The following is a 21,654-nucleotide window of genomic DNA, read 5'->3' as shown; positions in this document are numbered from 1 at the left end:
GGAAACATCCTTATATTTGTTTTTCCGATTCATAAATGCTCCTTAATTTTTCATTGATTACCTAAGCGTAACGCCTCTGCAAGGGAGGAAAATTGAAACGCCAGAGTAGAGAATAAGGGGAGTGTAATACCTTTCTTTATACATCCAAACTATAGATCTCCTCCCATCAGTTTTGATTTTACAAAGACGTTTCACTTCATCAATGAGAAAGAAGAGAAACGGCTTGCAATATTAATAAAATGAAAATTTATTAACTCAGTATAATAATGAGATTAGGTTTACCGGGGGTGTTCGAGGAAGATTGGATTCCTCGCAGACGTAGGATATGGGCGTAAAATAAGGGTGCATTCTGAGCCACAATTTGTCTCTTTCGCTTTCCTATACTTATAGAGCAATGATAACCGTCGATCAGTCAAAAAAACTATTTCACAGCCGTTGGATTGAACAAAAACCATTTGTTTTTATCTATCTTACAAAAACAAATGGTTTTGCCAAAATCCGACGATGTTACATGGGTCTTCATAAGCTACCAACGACTCTTATTATTCTCAAAGTTCAGGAAAGTGCATGAGATAAATCGTGGCTCAGGATGCATCCTCCTTTAACGTCCTAATCCAACGTTCCAGATTTGCTTCCACCAGTTTTACGGTTTCACTTGGACTTTTCTCCTTTTAATTTTCATACGTTATGCACATTAAAGATCCCCATTACCATTTTCATACGTTATGCACATTAAAGTCTCCCTTTGATTTTCTGGCATTTAATCACGGGTATTCCTATTACCAAAAAAATAGAGATCTCCATCGATTGACCATATATACCCAATAAAAAAGAAGGTTATTTAGTTGCTCCTATGGAGTGGTTTTTGTGAATTTTTTCATGTATTATTGCAGAAGATTTTTTTCGAAGAGGGTATAATGAGAAAGCACCCATCTCAGGTAAATCATGTAGATCAACACTTAACTACCCATCTTTGATTATTCTGTTTGTCTTTAATTAATACAATTGTTCTGTGATTATTCTATTACATGATAATATTGCTGAAGAAATACAATTGAATGATTGTTGCGTAAAGTTGTAACAGTGACCTGGATGATTCATGCAATTTTTCAAAGGAAAGGTATTTTTCACTATGATTTTGATTGATTCGGGGTTAGGGTTCTTATTTCTCCAATTCAGCAATTCTTAATAGATTAGTTAAATTTTTCTTTGGTTAATCACAGTGTTTCCACTCCATTCATTCTTAATTATGTTTCTCAATATGGATGAGTCTTGATCTTTTCATTCCATTCACCGTAGGTGTATTACCAAAATTAGAGGTACGCAGTGCAACCAAATAATTACATTCCCTTTCGACATCTGTTCATTGCACAACTCCATTATCCTAGGTTGGTTGATAAAATTGTCGTTATTTTTTTTTCCAATTTTTTTTTTCTATAACCTAATCATGATCCACCTTCGTTTTTTTATATTCTTCATATAGTTTTGAGATAATCTTTTGCATCACATATTACGACTCTTCCCCATTTACTCTTACTATCTTTGTCCTTATTAATGAAGGAAGTTATAATGGCATCACATACCAGCTTTCGACGTGTTCAGTTCAAGTTAATTATCAGGTGAGAGTTAAAGTCAATAAACGATGATTTTAAAATTGCAAACAATATGAATCTATTAAATGATGATCTACTAAGTGTTAGTTCGGTAGCAATAGTCGAGTATATGTAGTCATTTTTCTTCAAACTGTGGCATCACCATCGCTTTAAGTTGTTCATTTATTTCCCGTATATCATACTTGTACTCAACATTTTAGATTGTTTTTGGTTGAAGATTTTTATCATTTTGGTGGAATTTTTTGGTGCTGGTGGGAATTTAGCTATTTACAGGGCAGAAAAAATAAGGTTTCTACTAACTCGATATTCTTCCAAGTATGCATGGGTTGATCCTATTACTGGATACTTCCTAGGGTTGAATTCCTAAATTCGTATCTTTTGCCACTACCAGTTTATCCTCTTATTTTATTTAATGCTATTAATCACTCATATAATGAAATGTCATGAGCCTAACTCACACATACTTGAAATAACAAGATATGTGCAGTAGCCAATTTCAAGGATAAAGTTGGTCTTAGTAATTTAATATACAAAATCGTCAGAGGTTTATTGGATTCGTTCTTGCTAGCCAGCACTGATCATGAATAATTTAGACTACCATTTCATTATTCAAAAAAAAAAAAAGACTACCATCTCATTATTCAATAAAAAAAGCAGAAAGAAACTAGTTTAGAAATAAATTAGGAACTTTTGAGACATTCTAGAGAGGAAAATGTTTAATAACCAAAAACATAAAGCTTTTAAGGAAATGAAAAAAGTGGAACACAAGTGTATGAGCTTGAACTGTGATGAATGCTTTGCGTTTGTTAGTACGAATTTCTTCCAATTTTTATGTTTTTGATATTAAAGTAATACAGTATTGTATAGTAGAAATTTTATTTTGGTCTTTTGCTGGGGATAATCGTGCATGAAAATTACTATACAACGAGAGGATGCACATAACATTAACTAATTAAACACTAAGACCGGGTAACCAAATATGGATAAAACCACCAAGTTAAAAGTTAAGCCCTTTGTTTTTGTTAGTGGTTTCTTGATATTAGTGTTTGAAAAAAGTTGTATATGATGGTTTGAATAGATTCATATGAGTACCGGATATAGTATATGCTTGATATTAAAATTGGGAAAAATTTGTTGTTAGTACTCTCACTTTTTAAAGGAATCTTATTTAGACAAAATTTGTTGTCGCCGGCGAGTTTGATTATTGAAAATGATTTTTATACAACTGATAACGTTAAAATCATCTTCCCTATTCAAATCCCATTATCTTTTCAGAGAAATAAATTCATTTTATGCTGTTTCACATCACTCCAATTTGTTTTTGTGGTTTTTCAAAAAGAGTGAGTGAAGTTATTTGCTTCCTTTACCAATCATTTTACATGCAATAATCATTAGCAGATTTTACAGTTAATTTTTGCAACGAAATCATGCTGATGTTGAAGGCATGCAACTTAAAACTATCAATGTGTTGTTCTAGATTGCATTTGGGCATTGACTGATGATGTTCGTAGTATGAAACTGGAAGCTCATCTTTTTTACTAGGTAATAGATTTTGATTATTGTTGTTGTGCTTCTGTGTAGGGTAATATCATTATTGTGCTTCTGTGCAGGGTAATTATTAGCAGATTTTACCGTTAATTTTTGGAACGAAATCATGCTGATGTTGAAGGCATACAATTCTATGTTAGGTATGTATTACTGGGGTTCGAAGTGGTATCGTCAGTTAGTAGGGGAATTTTTTACAGGAAAAAGATGTGTTATCATTCAACCTTAGACACTGATTCGATGCTTATGATATTTCCGTAATTTGGGAAGTTAGAGCCATGATTCGTAAAACTGTAGATTGAACTCAATCTTACCAAGATTGGGTCTTTACTTTTCTATTTTTAATATATGGTCAAACATAAGGAATCCAATTAAGCACACCTGATTAGTGGCTTGCAACTTTTAGATTGCATTTGGGTATTGACTGATCACTGATGCTATTCGTAGTATGAAACTGGAAGCTCATCTTTTTTTAGTAAGTGATAGATTTCGATTACAGAAGATCATTTTTTGGTAATAGGTAAAATACTTGGTGATTTTTATATACTTAGGTTGCAGACGTAGTATTCGAACAGATTCTTTAACATTTATTTACAAAGGTGATACTGTCACAGATATCCGTTTTATAAATTCTTAAAGAGGGAACAAAAATATCATATATTGCTGCAAAGTTTGGATTTGGTCAAAATGTATGCATACTTTTGGGAGGTAGTGACATAATGTATACTGGAGATGCAACTAATTTCCAGTTATGGATGTCAAAAGTGATTTGTCCATATTGAGGCCCTTCATCTCATGCATGCCAAATCACTATCACACTGTCGGCATGTCAAACTTCAGAGTCTCTATAAATGAACCCGGAGGAGAACTTTTCAGAATTGGTCCATGAGAAGATTCCCCACTGATGCTATTGATACCACTAAGTATCTGATTGAACAAGCTCCGGATTTGAATATTTGCAGAGGTCATCAATTACTTTTCCATTGGACCGGAGTTAAAATCACGAAAATGGAGTTCACAAATCAGACATGCAACCAGATAAAATCGATAGGATATTCTTTATATGGAGAAAAGAGACACATTACATATAAATTTCTTTTTATAAATGTTCATATAAATTTCAAACTGTTTTTCATAAATGTTTATATAAATTTCAAATTTATGGTTCAAGCATGGAAATATTGAACCTAGGTTCAAACATAAAATCATATGCTTCAAACGAAATAAAACATAAAATCCAGACGCGGGTGCTACATGAAGCCCATGACCAAAATATGAAGGCATTCGACCTAGAGAGCACAAGGTGGTGAGTCTGGTGACTGCCTCATATTTTGGTCCATCAGAAGGCATGAAAAAGATAAAGTATGAACTGTGTATAATGAACCATATGATAGAAAGCAGTTTATCGGTTTCATTTGCAATACCATTACATTAAGCTATGCCATTACAACAAATCTCATGAATGTGAGACCCAATAACATTGGTCAACATATATAAATGACACAATATCATTAGGAAGTGTATAGACTATGAGTAGAACAATCAAAGCAGTTGATCTGTCTTAACCTGGAAGAGCATGGAGTACCAATAATCAGAAGAAGAAAAAAAATAAAAAAAATTTATTATCAACTGTCAAAATGTATGCAAGTATATAGACTGGATGTATAGATATTTGAGAAGATGAAAAAGAAGACCCTGATCCTTTTTTTATGATGTTGTGTTTAAGGTATAGTGTTACATATCCCATTCACATTGTAATATTACATTGCTCGACTCATGGGTGATATAGAATTCCAACCAAAGTACGAAAGTCAGACATTATCATATACAGAAACCCACAGCCCGGGCCTTTACGGCACGAGTCATATACTAGTCATTAATACATACAATAACCAATTCCAACATCGTTTGAGACATTAAATTTGATGATTATATTAACTCGTTTCGAGCAAAAGAGAAATCACAAAAATCTTTGAGGACAAAACAATAATAAGCATAAACTAAGAGATAACTTCTATTTTAACTAAAACTTCATTAGTTATTAATCACAGATACATCAAGTACTGAAAATAATTATTAAGTAAAAAAACAACATAGGATATCATAGTTGCATCAAATACAAAAGAAAAATGACTAAAGCAACGAAAAACTAATGTACTAAAAATAAAAATATTAAGACAACAACATAGGATACCATGATTGCGTCCACCCAGTATTCTTTCTCCGCTTGACCTCATTGTTGCCTATATTTTACATTCTGCTCCAATTTTTCATATTGTTCCTATGCTTTTAAATCTAGGAATATTCAGAACTTTTTCCTTATTTGATATAATTGGTTTGAAAATATGCATCAATATTTTCCGTACTTAATTTTAGGACGTGTCTTCCCAAATATATGTATTTACTCTATGGATTTGGTTCAAGTTTAATTCTGGTATTTTACATCATCCCAAAGTTCTTTGGATGGATATAGAATTTTGTCCACTACTTTTGGCTTTGTTTTGAAAGATTCTAGCGCATGTTTCTTTCCAAATCAGTTAACACTTAGTTACAATTATCTTAATCTCACTAATATTCAAATTAACCACTAAACCAACTAGTATGATATTCTACGATCGAAATATTAGTGCTAGAAATTAAATTTGTACCTGGATAACTAGGAGGAAGCCTCTATACTGACTTACCATACTCACATTCAAAAAATAAATGTTGGACAGATCCACAAGGGTAGTTACAAAAGGCACAATTCATCTCAATGTCAGTCACAAATCGACATATTAATTCTTTTCCGAGCAGGCAGGACGTTATGCAAGCATTTTCAAAGAAAAACTTTTATTCTTTACGACACATCCAAAATCTAAATACTCTTCCACAATTCAGTAAGGGCACTGTCAACTTCGGTAAATACTATGATTTTTCATACATTGACTTAACATTAAACTCTCCATTAATTGTAAGGAGCCATCTAAGTTTATCCTCTTGAAGTATCCCGTGTTTATCGAATATAAACTAATGTTTATGATTTATTCAGGAATCTGTTGAGGAAACTTGTCCCTAAGTAGATCCATAAGCGACATGATTGTAAGATTGTGACTAGTTCTACAAAGCTGTTGAATTCTGTGACTCAATCCAGATTTGTGATGATCATCAATTTGATCAAGCTTTCAATTATTCGTTTCGTATTTCTTTATGACTTGGGAAATATAACCGTTGTTGAAAAAATCGTCTGCACCAATGTGGAAGTAACATATATACTATTAATATTGAAAGTAATAATTATGATAATATATTACTATTATTTTTTTTTTATAAATTATGCAAATGAATTGTGGTATTTACCTCCACGATACCCCAAAAACTATTTAAGCTTTTTTGTTAAAGGAGTATATATAATTAAGCTGAAATTGCACTCCTGACATATTTTGATGCCACTTCTTCCAGATTTTCCAACGGTTTAAGCCAACCAATTTTTACCACTGTGCTAGGCCTGTGTCATTCTAGGTTTATAGCATCGGGAAAAATTCTTCAACGCAAACCACATATAGTCCACCGGACTTTAATTTCTATGAAGTGGGAGCAGTTGTTCATCTTCACTTTACAATTGAAGTCGCTCTTTCCATTTCCCACCTAAGTGCCATTTCCATTTGTCGAGTGGAACCATATCTCCCTCACATAATATTTATGCAAGAAGGTACAAATCTGACGGGGCGTAACTCCTATATATAAAAACATGGTCATAATTTAAATTTTGGACATCCTAAAATATGTATAAAATATAAAATCAAATCTAAAAGAAACAACACTGCATTCGAAATCCTAGAAATATAACGTATTTGTAGTGCCTGACCAACGTTCTAAATTTTCTTGAACACGTTGAGTTATATGGTTTTTATGATTTATTAAATAAAAACGCCATCAAAGATATCTTTGAATGAATCCCTTCTTTGACAGCAGCGGGAAGGTACCCTAACACATGAGGCATTTCTGAGCACCCTGCCTTTAAATTTGGCATGGTGATTCCGCGCTTCATTTTAAGATATATGATCAGTGATTACACCTTTGCCAGCCATTTATTTAATACTCCTTCTGTTTTTGGAAAAAAGATATTTTCACTTTTTCATTTTAGTCTAAAAATAGGCTGAATTGAAAAGGTGAAAGTATCGCTTTTCCAGAAGAAACGGAGGGAATATTACCGAACTTTTGATCCCAATCCAGTGTCCTATTTTGTCCCCTTGGAGGATTGCCTAGAGATTAAGCAACTTTGTTTCTTTTCATCCTTTGACTGCTCACCATGAGCACATTTTAAAAAAAGGCTGTACAGAGAAGGATATGTGTAGAGTTTGTGAACAAACTCGTTTAAAAAATTGTTTATATAGAAGAGAAGGAGACGCATTGGAATTTGAAAGCCAGTCGTCGTCGGACGGACGAGTCCACACAGAGCGGTAAACTCAATCACTGACGGACAAGTCTAATGCGCTGGTGGCTTAGACTCGTCCGCTCGGTAGAAATTCAGCCGCTTAGTGCTTGTTTTCATAGTGGACGAGTACTTTTGTCCATCCACTAGGCTATGCAATTTGGCGAATTTGTGGATGCTCATGGAAATTGCCCTCAGATGGTTCTTCCAAAATTTGCACCAAACAAGCTGAGAAATGCATCCAGAATTAGTTGCACCAATATTAATTTGAATGCATCTCCAACGAAATGGACAAAATGGGGAAAAGGGTATGTGTTCCAGCTACGTTTCCCCTGATGCAAGGCTTAAGTTTGATCCTGCTATTTTTGTTGGTTCCAAAAAAGTGGAGACTGGTTAGGCAACGTTAGGCTTAGATTCAACTATCTCTTTTGTAGGAGTAAAATATCGCATATGTTAGTAATCAAGTGAAATAAAGAATATAATCTAAGCGAAGAGAATCACACACAACAAAGTTGAGATGACGCACCAGATGATGTCAGCAAAATCACGAGTAAAGTGTGAAGAAATGTGCGAAGAGGTACGCTATGCGAAGATGAGCGATTGTATATGAGCGAATGTGTCGCATAGTGATCCCGAAAATAGTGGGTTTCTTAGCTGTCATCCACCATGTAAAATCCTATATAAAGGAGAGAGGTCATTATTTGTAAGGGAGATTCTAGAGTGAGTCTTGGTCAAGAAATAGAGAGAGAAGGTAAATTTAGGGCAAATAGATCATTGTAATAGTTTGATCAATCCTTGTAATTCTATTTGCATTTCATATAATAAGAAAATGCAGATTTATGACAACTACATTTTTGGCGCTAGAAACAGCTCTGGATGATAATTCCTGTTAATAGATCTGAAATTTTAGGGAAATTAAGGAAGAATCATAAGGGATCCATGAAGACAACACGAATCATACCAATTCAAGGAAGAGGCAGAGATATACAGTGTAATAACATAACTAGAGTATCAATTTCTGAGGCAGATTTTCAAGCAACAATAACAGGGAGAATTCATAAAAGAAATTACGAAGGCAAGAAGATAGAGACGGTAGACAAAGAATTTCCATTACAAAATTGGGAAAAAGTGAAGATTTACTTTGCGGCAGATGAAATTCCAGAAGAAAAATTACAGCGAACAGAGGGGATTTGAAGGATGGGCGATTGATAGAACATTGATAGATACCAATGTTCAGGGTCACAGCTGAGCGAGAAAAAAGTATTGCAAAACAGAGGGATTTGAAGGATGGGCGATTGATAAAACATTGATAGATACATGAAGTGCAGTTGATGTATTATTTTATCGCACATTCAAAGCAATGGGATATGAAGATGCAGAAATGACACCAACATCCTATAATGTTCATGGATTCAATAGAGCAATTACAAAGCCGAAAGGAGAAATCGTGATTCGAATATTACTGGGAGAGGTTCAAACAAAGATAACACTGCGTGTGATTGACATTGAGTCACCATACAACATGTTGTTGGGACGACCATGGGTACATGGACTAAAGGCCGTAGCGTCAACATTACATCAATGTATTAGATTTCCAATTCCAAGTTGTATAGGTGACATCAGAGGAGATGTTAAGGTTGCGAATACTTGTAATCAAATAGATGTACGAAATTATGAAGGGCGAGCAAAGAAGCGAAAGGATCGATGGAGAAAAGAAAAGGAACAAAGGAAAGAAGAGGAATTTCGAATAATATGATAAGATCGAAAGAGGAAAAAGGAATACCAGGCGAAGAATCAACGGAGGAAGGTGGACAAATTAAAGAAATTAAGAAACCAACACCTATGGGGGAACCAAAAGCGAATTTTACTGCAGCGGAACAAACAAAAGAAATAAACATAGCAACTGAAGAAGAACAAAAAATATTAAGAACCGGAACTAAAATGGATAAAGAAGAAGAGGAAAAAACGATAAGCATTCTGCGAGAATATAATGATATTTTTGCATGGAGTATGGAAGAAATGTCAGGAATAGATCCGTCTGTCGCATGTTATAAATTAGACATTAAGAAGAATGTAAAGCCGTTCAAGCAAAGGATAAGAAAGATTGCAACTGATTATCATCCTAAAATAGAAGCAGAATTGCAGAAGATGTTAGATGCAGGAATTATAAGGGAGGAAAAATATCCAGAGTGGATAGCAAATATGGCGGTGGTACCTAAAAAGAACAACGAAATTAGGATTTGCATAGATTTTACAGATCTAAACAAAGCGTGCCCTAAAGACAGCTTCCCTTTACCCGACATACCTCAAATGGTGGAATCAGCATTAGGGAATGATAGAGTCACAATGTTAGATGGGTATAAAGTCTATAATCAAATTCCTTTGGAAGAAGAAGATCAAGAACACACTGCTTTCTTCGCACCAGGAGGTTTATATTGTTACACGAAAATGCCATTTGGATTGAAGAATGCAGGTGCGACTTATCAAAGAATGGTGCAGAAAGTATTCGAAAAATGGATACATAAAACATTAGAAGTCTATGTAGATGATATGCTAATTAAAAGAAAAGAGGCAAAAGATCACGTTGATGATTTGCGAGCAATATTTGAACAAATGCGAAAATTTAATATTAAAGTAAACCCAGAAAAATGTGTAATTGGCGTATCATCAGGAAAGTTCTTAGGCTATATTATATCCAAGGAGGGAATACAAGTTGATCCGGAGAAGGTACATGCGGTTAGAGATATGCCACCACCTGCGACAGTCAAAGATGTTCAAAAGTTAAATGGATTGATAGCATCATTGGGAAGATTTATTGCAAGATCTTGGACAAGTGTAAAAACTTTTTCAACATACTAAAGAAGGGGACCAAATTTGAATGGACAATGGAGTGCGAAAAAGCATTGCAGAGCATAAAAGATTATTTGGTAAACTTATCCATTATGCAAAAGGCGAAGCAGGGAGAAGAACTGTTATTATACCTAGCATCAACATATCATGCATTAAGTGCAGTACTGTTACGTTCATATGAAGGTGTATAAAAACCAATATATTACATAAGAAAAACATATAACTCCGCAGAGAAAAATTGTTCAAAAATTGAAAAGTTGATTCTCGCACTGGTATATGCATCATTCAAGCTTCGCATTTGTTTTCAAGCTCACAAAATTAAAGTATTAACAAGAGTACCGATTGAAAACGCAATGAAGAATTCGAAGAGGTGAGGAAGAATAAAGAGGTGGAATGCACAATTAAGAAACTATGAGATTGGTTATGAAATTTTATCTTCACCAAAGTCTCAAGTTATCGCAGAGTTTCTTGTAGAATTTCCAATAGAAGAAGATGAATATGTAGAAGAAATGATGGAGGTGGATGAAGAACATGGAAATCCTAATGATTTATTAACTGAGAGAAATCCAAATAGATGGGAGATATTGGTGGATGGATCTTCCAATGGAGAAGGAAATGGAATTGGTATTGTATTCATTTCACCAACAGGAGCGAGAATGGCTTACTCATTTAGATTGGACTTCGTATCCACAAATAATGAAACTGAATATGAAGCAGTCGTCCACGCATTAAGATTAGCAATTGAAATGAAGATTGAGGATGCGCAAATAACTAGTGATTCCCAGTTGGTAATTCGTCATATAGAAGGCACATATAGTACCAATGAACCATCTTTGCAAAAATATAGGAAGTTGGTTATGGATTTAGCAATGCACATTCCAAAAATAAGCTGGAGACATATAGGGAGAAAAGATAATAGACTTACAGATGCATTGGCGTTCATACCATCAATGTTAGTAGATCCGGTTGCAAGGGATATAAAAATAAAAACACTATTATTACCATCTGTAGAAAAGGGTGAATAAGTGCAAACATATGTGATGATCATATACGATACACAAGAAGAAAGTGTGAGCGAAGAGAAGGATTGGAGAACTGAGATACACTTTTATCTTGAGAAGGGAGAATTACTGAGGAAAAGATTAGAAGCACACAAATTAAAGAGTCGTGCGACAAATTATGAATTAAGGGATGGTGTTCTTTATAGAAGATCATTTCTTGGACCTTCTCTCAGATGTCTTACGCGAAAAGAGGGAATCGAAATTCTAAAGGCATTACACTATGGCGATGCTGGAAACCATAGTGGAGGAAGATCACTCGGATATAGGGCAAAAATATAGGGCTATTACTGGCCATACATGCATGAAGATGCAAAACAAGTTTCGAGGAGATGCGAAGAATGTCAACGTCATGGCAAGAAGATACATGCACCTGGGGATATGCTTAATACATCAACAAATGTATGGCCCTTTGGAAAATGGGGAATAGATATTGTTGGACCATTTATACCAGGAACGGGGCAAGAAAGATTCCTAATTGTCGCAACAGACTATTTCACTAAATGGGCAGAAGTAAAATCAGTTCAACATATTCGCGATAAAGACATCTTCACATTCATTTTTGAAAATATTATATGCAGATTTGGCGTTCCTGCACAATTGGTGTCTGATAATGGGAAGCAGTTTGAAGGCGAGAATATAACAATGCTGCTCAATGCATTCAAAATTCAAAGTGGCAAATCTACTACTTTATATCCTCAAAGTAATAGACAAGTAGAAGCTACAAATAAAACAATCGCAGACAACCTGAAGAAAAAGTTAGAAGGGCACAACAAAGGATGGTGCGAACAAGTACATAATGTAGTATGGGATTACATAACTACAAGAAGAGAAGCAACATGAATGTCTCCCTTCTGTTTGACATATGGAGTAGAGGCAGTGCTACCAACAGAAGTTATCATCCCTACCACAAAGAGAGAATCTTGGGAAAAGAATTTAAGTGCAGACTTGATCTTAACAAAATTGGATGATTTGGAGGATTTAAGAGAAGTCGCTTTGCAGCACATGGAAAATTATCAAAAAAGACTAGCTCGAGAATTCCAGTGTATCAAAAAGGAAAAGACGGAAAATTGGAGAAAAGCTGGGATGGACATTATATAATAAAAATAATAGTTGGAGAGGGAGCCTATGAATTAATGGATCCTGAAGGACGAAATACAGGTCGTAAATTAGATCGACCTTGGAATAGGCAGTTCTTGAAAAATATTATCCATAGCTACTTGCGAATTAACTCGCATGGATAAACAATTAAAAGTCTGCAAGTTCATATTTTTGAACAAGTTTGTAATGCGAATATTTCGCTTGAAAGTTACAAAATTCTATAAAAGTAAAGTAAGACCTTGATACAAGGCTACAGAAAATGAAATTTATTATCAGATTGGCTAGGAATCTGAATGTGGCGTGCACCTTAGTTCGCTCATATGCAAGAGGCAATATAGTAAGACTTATCGCACGTCATAATTGGAAAGACCTAGAAGGCATGACTCAAGGGAAGGCTACACCGACCCCAGAACTTGATTTGTGGAGATTTGGGGTGAGAATTAAACAATAATGCCCATCCGGGAGAGATACCTTAAATTTTCAGTCTAAGATAGTAATCTTAGATTGAGAGCCTAAGGTGAGAAAGGCTCTCCCAAGGAGTGCAGAAACTCGATCAGGGCGCCGAGGTACACGGTTGAGTCAAGAGTGCCCAGGGCGTCTTGAATGTACCTTTCCACTCTTGACAAGTCCTGACTATGATGCACTCGGTCCGAAGATACCCCACTTAGGGTGCGGTCTTGTTGCGATAAACCTTATCGGTAGTGTATGCGAGACTGCGAAATCAACTGGTTGTTGAATAACTGGATGGTAAGAGCCATAATCTTAACCTGATAGAGGTAAGCTTCCTTGAAGGGTAAACCAGAGGTAAAGATAAGGACGACACTCTCCATTAGGGAGCTGAATTGTGTCAAAAGACGTAAATATCATAAAGCTTTTACTCATGGGAGTATTACGACTTGTGATATTTATGCGACAAACCTGAAGAGGAAATAATACAAGCAAAAAAGATAAGACGAGATTAATGGGTCAATGTACTAAAATGCAAAGACCGCCTGCGATCTCGTCGCACAAGAATGAGGCAAGATAAGACCTTTACATAGGAAGGCAAAATAAGACCTCCCAAGTAAATTAAACAAACTAATGATAGATTCGCACAATTGTTTCTTACAAGAAAGATAATAAGAGGCAAGTATGGGAATTAAAACAACGATATATTATCTTCCTTGCAACAAACAAGTCTAAAAATACGAAGGTTAAAAAATACGTCAAAATAAAGAAAGGAAATCAAGAATGCTCAACAGCAGCATCTTATTCAAAATACTTTTCAAATCTTAGCACTGGGTCCAGGATTTTCAATCTCAGTAATGACCTCATCAGCAAACTTCTCTTCTTCTTGCTGATTTTCAATCTCAGCATTGGCCTCATTAGCAGACTTCTCTTCTTCTTTCTGATTTTCTTCTTCATCTTCATCCTTTTCATCATCACTTAAAAAGTCATAATCACTATATGGTTCAGGATATTCTTCATCCGCACTCACGTTACATACGGGGAGTTTTACTGCTGGGAGAGACTTGCTTAAAAGAATTCCGTCAATAACAGATTGGGAACTAGAATGACCTTTGCGAATAACAGCTCTTTCAAGGTTTCTAGCATTCATCTCTAAAAAAATCTTCTGGTATGCGAACCTTCTTTGCGCTCTGCTTCGAGAAGAAGAAAGAGAGAGATTAAGATTCCCACGAGATATTTCTAGATTCACACATTCTTTGCGAGCCTTGGATAATTCAGACTTCAATTGAGTAACAACAGAATGGTGCGATCTTTCAGAATCTACAAAGAATAAAAAATAGTCATAAATAAAAAAAATTTAAATCAACACTGTGGGAGAAATACCAAGAAATCATAATAAGGCAGTAAACTCTAGCTGACTACCTTGGAAGAATTTAGAAATAGCAAGGGTATTGTCCTTCATACTTTCCATAGCCTTATCAAATCCATCACCAACTGAACCACTGAGGCGAGATCGAATCTTCTTTTCTTCAGAAGAAAGAGATTTGTTCTTTTTCTTAAGAACATCATGGGAATTCTTCAATTGACTGTATTGTTCTTGAAACTGATTCTTCTTCACAGAAAGACTTATATTATTTTGAATAAATTTCTCATTTTGGGAGCTTAAATCTTTAAGCGAAGTCTCGTACTGTTCCTTCAGTACGCGAAGAGTTCACGCTTGATTTTCATTTATTTCATGAAGAATTGAATACTGATGTGAAAATATTGCTTCTTTCTTTGAGAAAGATAACTTCTCCCTAGAAAAAGTATGGTTTTCTTCTGATAAAGTTTGATGTAATAAATCAGCATCGCATGACAATTTAGAAAAATAGGATATTTGATCATTAAAAAACTCAATTTTTTGAGTGAGATGGTTATTTTCATGGGAAAGATTGTTAATCTGATCAAGTGAATATGAATATTGATTATTTAATTGGCTTAATTGAGACTGCAACTTCTCGTTATTCGCTTGAGTATCTTCAACAAGGAATTGAAAGTCATACCTCTCATTCGTTCGCTTCCGGTTTAAATCTTAATAAATGCACGAAAAAATTTACAAAAATGAATGTATGCGAAGGAATATAAAATACGATGAATAACTCAAATATAATAATAAATACCTCTGAGTTTTTGATTTTCTTTGCGAAGAGTTTCAACATCAAAACTCGTAACTTGGAGTTCTCCTCTCAGCTTTTGTATTTTCTTCACCAAAGAAACATTTTTCTGCGAAAGTTCCAACTGAGAACAACTAGATTCAAAATGCTTTTCAGCTAGCATCATGCGACGATGAGAGTCCTAAAAGGAAAAAGATGAAGTTAGTATAACTTGGAAGTAGCATAAAAGAAGATAAAGCTAAGGTGCGGAAGATAGTTACCATAACATCTAGAGCATCATGGAAGCTAGGTTCAATTTGGGAAAGGACCTCATCCCTTGAAGCTTTATCAGTGGGAAATTCACATAGAAGCTTGGTTAAGGAAGAACTGGAGCGAAACTTGCAAGGATCATCAGTTAAAGATGGGGCAGAGTTGATGACGTCGGATAGAGTTTGAGCAGCAAGTTTTACACTATCCAAAGCTTTCTTGTTCAAAGGAAAAGAATTTAATAAGGAAAGAGAAGAAGGAGTAGTAAAATCTGTTGGGACGGGGGATTTCTTTTGAAGAAGGTTTGGTTGAGAGCTAGAATTAATGGGTGAAGGAAAAACTTGATTTGCATGCGGTGGAGTCGCAGAGGCAATAGAAGGAGTACTTTTTATTCCTCGATTAAGAGAAAACTCTTTATTCACAGGAGACTCCTTTTCAAGAAAAAGTTCATCATAAGTAACATAGGTATTCTCATCTGTAAGACGGATTGTTGGTGGAGGGGTAGCATGAACATTCTTCTCAGAAGCTTGCGATGGTGTAGGAGTAGCAAAAACATTTTTCTCAGGAGTTTGAATTATTGTAGGAATGATAGGAGGATTATTATGCGAAGGTTGAATTGTGGTTATAGGAACAACATCCGCAACATTACAATCTAGAGTAGAAAGATTGGAAGGGATTGGTATGGGCTTGCGAGGCTTCTTAGCTTTTTGCTTCTTACCATCAACCATCTCAGAATCAGAAGCCTGCGAAAATAAAATACATAAGAAATAGAGGCAACAATATTGTTTCAAATAAATTGGATATTTCTTACTTCTTTATGTGCGAAGTCTTCCTCTTATGAGATTCTTTATTATCAATGTTTGGTTTCTTCTTCTGCGATTCTTTATTTTCATTCGAAGAAGATTTGGGTTTTTGCATGATTTGAAGAGCGCTAATAGAAGAACTTTTCCTGCGAAAGTATGGGAATTAGGTTAATAAAAAACTTAGATAAGAATGGTTAAAATCAATAATTATAATCATTAGAAACAAACTTAGATTCAGAGTTCATGGTGGAAGAACAATAGTAGAAGAAATCGGTGACAGCAGCATCAGAAATGGATAATAACAGATGAAGATGAATATCAACAAGAGAGAGAAGATAAGTGTAGAAGTATAGTTGCAGAGAACAAAAAGAAGGAAAAGAAGGGTTATTTACTGTTGAAAAACCCTTAAATAGGTGAAAAGAAGAAACCGGTTGAAGACAGTTCAAGCCGGTAAAAAGGAAGAAAATCGACACGTGTGGAGAGAAATTTGAAACCCGGGAAATTGTCGGCAAAGTAAAATGAAAAAAGACAAGCATGGGTGATTTGCAAGAGGGGAATTTCTCATATCGCTCACTCTGAAGAATAAGCGAAATGAGAAGAGGCAAAATGTAGGAGTAAAATATCGCATACGTTGGTAATCAAGCGAAGTAAAGAATACAATCTAAGTGAAGAGAATCGCACATAGCAAAGTTGAGATGACGCACCAGATGATGTCAGCAAATTCACGAGTAAAGTGTGAAGAACTGTGCGAAGAGGTACGCTATCCGAAGATGGGCGATTGTATATGAGCGAATGTGTCGCATAGTGATCCCGAAAATAGTGGGTTTCTTAGCTGTCATCCACCATGTAAAATCCTATATAAAGGAGAGAGGTCGTTACTTGTAAGGGAGATTCTAGAGTGAGTCTTGGTCAAGAAATAGAAAGAGAAGATAAATTTAGGACAAATAGATCATTATAATAGCTTGATTGTTGGGGTATATATTTAAAAACATAGTTTTGTAATAATATGCCAAAGTTAGAGAGATAGTATGGTGGCATTGTTTTGAGCTCCCACACTATAGGCATGGGTTCAATTCCCACCCCACACAATTTCACTAGGGTATATACTATTTATACTATATATTATATTACATTAGTCCGGGAGCGGGGCCTTGGGGCCTTGGAGGTCTGCTGATCCAGAAACAATTTTTTTGCTGTTTTTAACTTAAATTTTCAAAACGTATTAAGATAATTATATCATGATTAATTACAGTTAATGTTGAAATTTTAATACGGCCGTTTTTTTTGCTGTTACAAAGAAATTTAATTGGCATTTAATCGAAAATTAATTTTCCATTAATTCCATTGATTCTTTTTGATTATAAAAAAAAACTGGTTTCTGGAAGAAAATATATAGAACGTTATTTTTATTTCGTCAAGTTTTTCTGAGCAAGTGTTGTTGAAAGAGTTATTATTGATTCGATTTCTCAGTGCAGAGAAATCGAAAGAGATAAGCTGTTTTATCCCATAGGGTTTCGACAAAAAACTGACTGCTAGCACAATCAAGAGACAGAGTCGCGAAACACCTTAAAGATAGCGACCTAGTACGCGACTCAGCGGTTTCTTTGTGTAATTTGATTATAGTGCTTTGTTTCCAACATTGATCAATCCTTGTAATTCTATTTACATTTCATATAATAAGAAGATGATTATCTAAATTCTCATTTAGTGATAATGGAATGTAATTGTCAGATTTATGACAACTACATCTTTGAAAAGAAGATACAAATTTTCGTGTTTGCAACACATAATAAGCAAATGCTCGACTAGGTGATGACTTAGCATTCCCTTGCATACACACTACACATACAAACTGAAAATGAATTTGACTAGTACTTGAGACTAAGATTCCGATAAAAAAAAACATAACACTCGAGGTTGAGACACTATACTTTGGGGCCGTCGTTCGTCATGTGTAAAGGTTTTGGGACAGGTTCTGAAACATAATGAAATGTTGAACTACTATAATTTTTTTGACAGACAGAAGAGAAAATAGACATGGTTCTGGTCCGAAAGAACTTATCCCAATAAATTACAACAAATCTGGAGAATTTACATCCAACAGGCAACACCATAAACAATATAGTCTCTAATGATTCTCATCACACAAGAGTCACTAACCCTAATCGACATTCGACACTTCCTTGATATTGTCGATTCAAGCAACATGATTCATGTACGTAAATGAGCGATAATTAATAATATTCAATCTAACCCAAACCCACATTGTAATCGAAAATTGGAATGCGCAATATCATACAGAAGAAAAAAACTTAGATATTAATCAAGTTTATTGTTCCAATTGAGCATACCAAACTCCTTGGATTTTCACATCCTTGGGAACTTTAGCACCTAAATCAGTATCAGAAGGCTGGATACTCTCAAACACTCCAATCAACTCACCACTGTCTGGTTTACTGTCAGTAACACTCAAAGTAATGTTTCCAGACAAAGCGGCTGTGTTCTTAACATTCTCCTTCTGGAGTTCCTCCTCGTCTCCTCTTCCACCGGCTGGCAAAGCAACAGCGTTGTCGTAACCAGTGGATCCACCTCTACCCTTTGGGTCCAAGAATGAAGAACCTCTGTATGATGGAACCAAGAAAGGTCCTCCAAAACTTTCTGGCTTACCAGAAGCTACAAGTTGTTTAACAGTGAATAGGAAAGGTACACGTTCACCTCCTGGGAGCTGGACAGTTACAGCAGCGTAATCAATACCGTCTTTCTCCTCAAACTTAACAGTTCCGTCTGATGAGACCTCGAAAGGACCCTCGATTTCGTCTAGGGTGTAGGTTAAACGGGTCATGAGTTTAGTCTTTTGGAAATCAGGTGCAGAGTTCTTGCTAACACCTTCGGCTTTGACAGTGAATGAAGTTGGTTCTAAGCACAACTTCTTCATGGTGTATTTGCCTGCTTTGAAGTTGAATGAACCAGCACCACCTTCAATGGTTGGGCATTGGTTTGCTGTTCCTGATCCTTTCACTTCCATGTAGGTCTTGCTCTGGATTTCATCGAAAGTTAGCCTTTTGGGGACACCCTCAGCGCTAGCTCCCTGTTAAACCATCCACGCCATACAAAGATCATATATATATCTGACATGGAATCCAGCAAATATTAATAATTAACATTTGAAATGAGAAAAATCTTACCGACACGACAAGAGCAGAAGTGGCAAGAGCGAAACCAGCAATCTTGGTGGCTTCGACACACTTCAAAGCTAGATCTTTAAGATCAGTTTGGAGAGAGCAAGTTAATCTAGCTGAGGACTGTTCGATCCCGAATGACTTGCTAACGCATTGAGAGGATCTACGACTACGAGAAGAGACACCGAGCTTAGTCGGCATCAAGGTAGCGGCAGCTTGAAGAGATGCAGCCATGTTTCTGCCTTGTTGGTTTAGTGTTCCCCTGTGTTTTGCAGACTGCGAACTTCGGTTGCAAATAATTAAGAAGCTAATGTTTGAGAGAGATGTAGTTGTAGTATTATTATTTGGTGGACTTGATTTTAGATCTCCAAGGATAAGAGATTGGATAAGAGGATTCTGATGTGGGTGGTATCAGGTCATGCAACCAGGATCGTGTATGCCACGTGTCTTTCTTGGGACCTCCTTGACATTTGTTATCCAATTGTACCGTTCTCTAAGGATAATGAAAACCTTGCCGCTGTACCCTTGATGGTTTTGGTTGAGAGCACTCACAACACCTTGGACTCCCTGAAACAGTACCTTAGCCAATATGAAACAGTTATGCACGCGAACTAAATTTTATGACTGTTACTATGATTAGCTAATATTACTGCCCAATAGAATTAGACCCGGATCTAGCTTCGTTCAGCAGGAAACAAATTTTTCAAGATAATCTAAGAGCATCTTTGAAAAAACATGCCGCGTAGAATTTACACAAAATTGGTTAAAAAGACCAAAATCAACAATTTCTGGATGAAATAAACAGTTAGATTTTGATACTGTTTAAATGGCCAAAAATATAAAAATAGGCAGGATGTAACCAATTTCATCGTGCCTATTTTCAAATATTTTTTTTTTATTTTTAATTTAAACAGGATGTATCCAGTTTCATCCTTGCTATTTTTTAAATTTAAGCTAGGATGAAACCAGTTTCATCCTTACTATTTTTTTTTTGGCCATTTCACCCAAACTATTTTTTACCCGTCCATTTGAACCGTGATTTACAAATATTTGGACAAATGACCCATTTTCCGTAGAATTTAAATTTTTTTCTTCCAAGATGTTATCCCCAATGCGAGGGTAATATTTACTAGAAAAGATGATATGGCTGCCATCCCATGAGAAGGTGTCGAGGAGAAATTCTAGTATTTCTTTCTCCGTGGCGCCAACACAGTTCATCGTGCATTTTGGGCGCCTTCGCGAGCACCTCGCTCGCCTTTTACAACATAGAACCGTAATTTTAATGGTATCTTATAAGACTGGTTATCTAATTCCAAAGGTATATTTGTTGGGATCAAGGTTTTCAAATCCTGACTCTCGGTTTTTATTTTTAAGAATCGATTCGTATGTTGAATCGTGAATCAAATATCCATGATTGATAATTGAATCCCTATATTTTACCATGTATGCTTATTGTTAGAGCACTGCTCGGTCGAACTCGCCTGCGTTGCTATCTCAAGCATGTTTGTCAATGTTAGTGATTAAAACTATAAGTCTTGATTTTTAGCCTATTTATAGATGTCTCGGTGGCGCAGCGTATCAACGGTGATTCAGCTCAATCTAGAAATATAGGTTAAATTTCTAGAGACCTGACTTCTTGAATCGAAGAGTTCAATCAAATTCGATGCAAGGCTCTTGAATTGATGACAGAATCAAATCAATGCAAGGCTTTAGAGAAAACTCTAGTGTATTATCTCTTAAAACTGAATGAATAAAACTATCTTACAATCCCTTATTTATATGAACCTATCTTTCCTAAAAATCAAACATCTAAGAAAAGGAATTATAAAAGAAAAAGGAAATCTAAAAAGACCAAAATTAGGAAAGGTATCAAGATGTTGCATCAGGTCCCGCCGGGGAAGAAGGATTCGACCACGAATCTGGAACTGGGTCTGGTGGAACAAAACGTGATAAATAACGAACATGGAAGACATCCGAAGTGTTGATGTTTGCTGGAAGTTGTAGGCGATAAGCATTGTCATTAATTCGTTCCACAACTGTGACAGGACCTATTTTCTTTGCCTTGAGTTTATTATAAGCATGAGCCGGCATTCGATCTTTAGTGAGAAATACCCAAACTTGATCACCTACTTCGAAGAGAACACGACGGCGACGAGAATCAGACGCAGCTTTGTACTTTGAGGAGGATGACTCGAGATTGGTAATAACCTTCGTATGAATCGTATGAATGTTGTCTACAAAATCA

General features: G+C 35.5%; 1 protein-coding gene across 1 annotated transcript; it reads right to left on the bottom strand.

The window, feature by feature from the left end:
* Nucleotides 1-18,274: 18,274 nt before the first annotated feature.
* Nucleotides 18,275-19,747, bottom strand: LOC113295964 (oxygen-evolving enhancer protein 1, chloroplastic-like). Its single transcript, XM_026544293.1, has 2 exons — nt 19,416-19,747; nt 18,275-19,318 (listed from the first exon to the last, which is right to left on the bottom strand). The coding sequence occupies exons 1-2, from the start codon at nt 19,641-19,643 to the stop codon at nt 18,560-18,562; spliced, it is 987 nt and encodes a 328-aa protein (XP_026400078.1). The 5' UTR covers nt 19,644-19,747; the 3' UTR covers nt 18,275-18,559.
* Nucleotides 19,748-21,654: the final 1,907 nt, after the last annotated feature.

Source organism: Papaver somniferum, chromosome 1 (assembly GCF_003573695.1).
Source record: "Papaver somniferum cultivar HN1 chromosome 1, ASM357369v1, whole genome shotgun sequence".
Classification (NCBI taxonomy): Eukaryota; Viridiplantae; Streptophyta; class Magnoliopsida; order Ranunculales; family Papaveraceae; genus Papaver; species Papaver somniferum.
The sequence above is the reverse complement of the archived record's forward strand: the minus strand, read 5'-3'. Positions and strand labels throughout refer to the sequence as shown.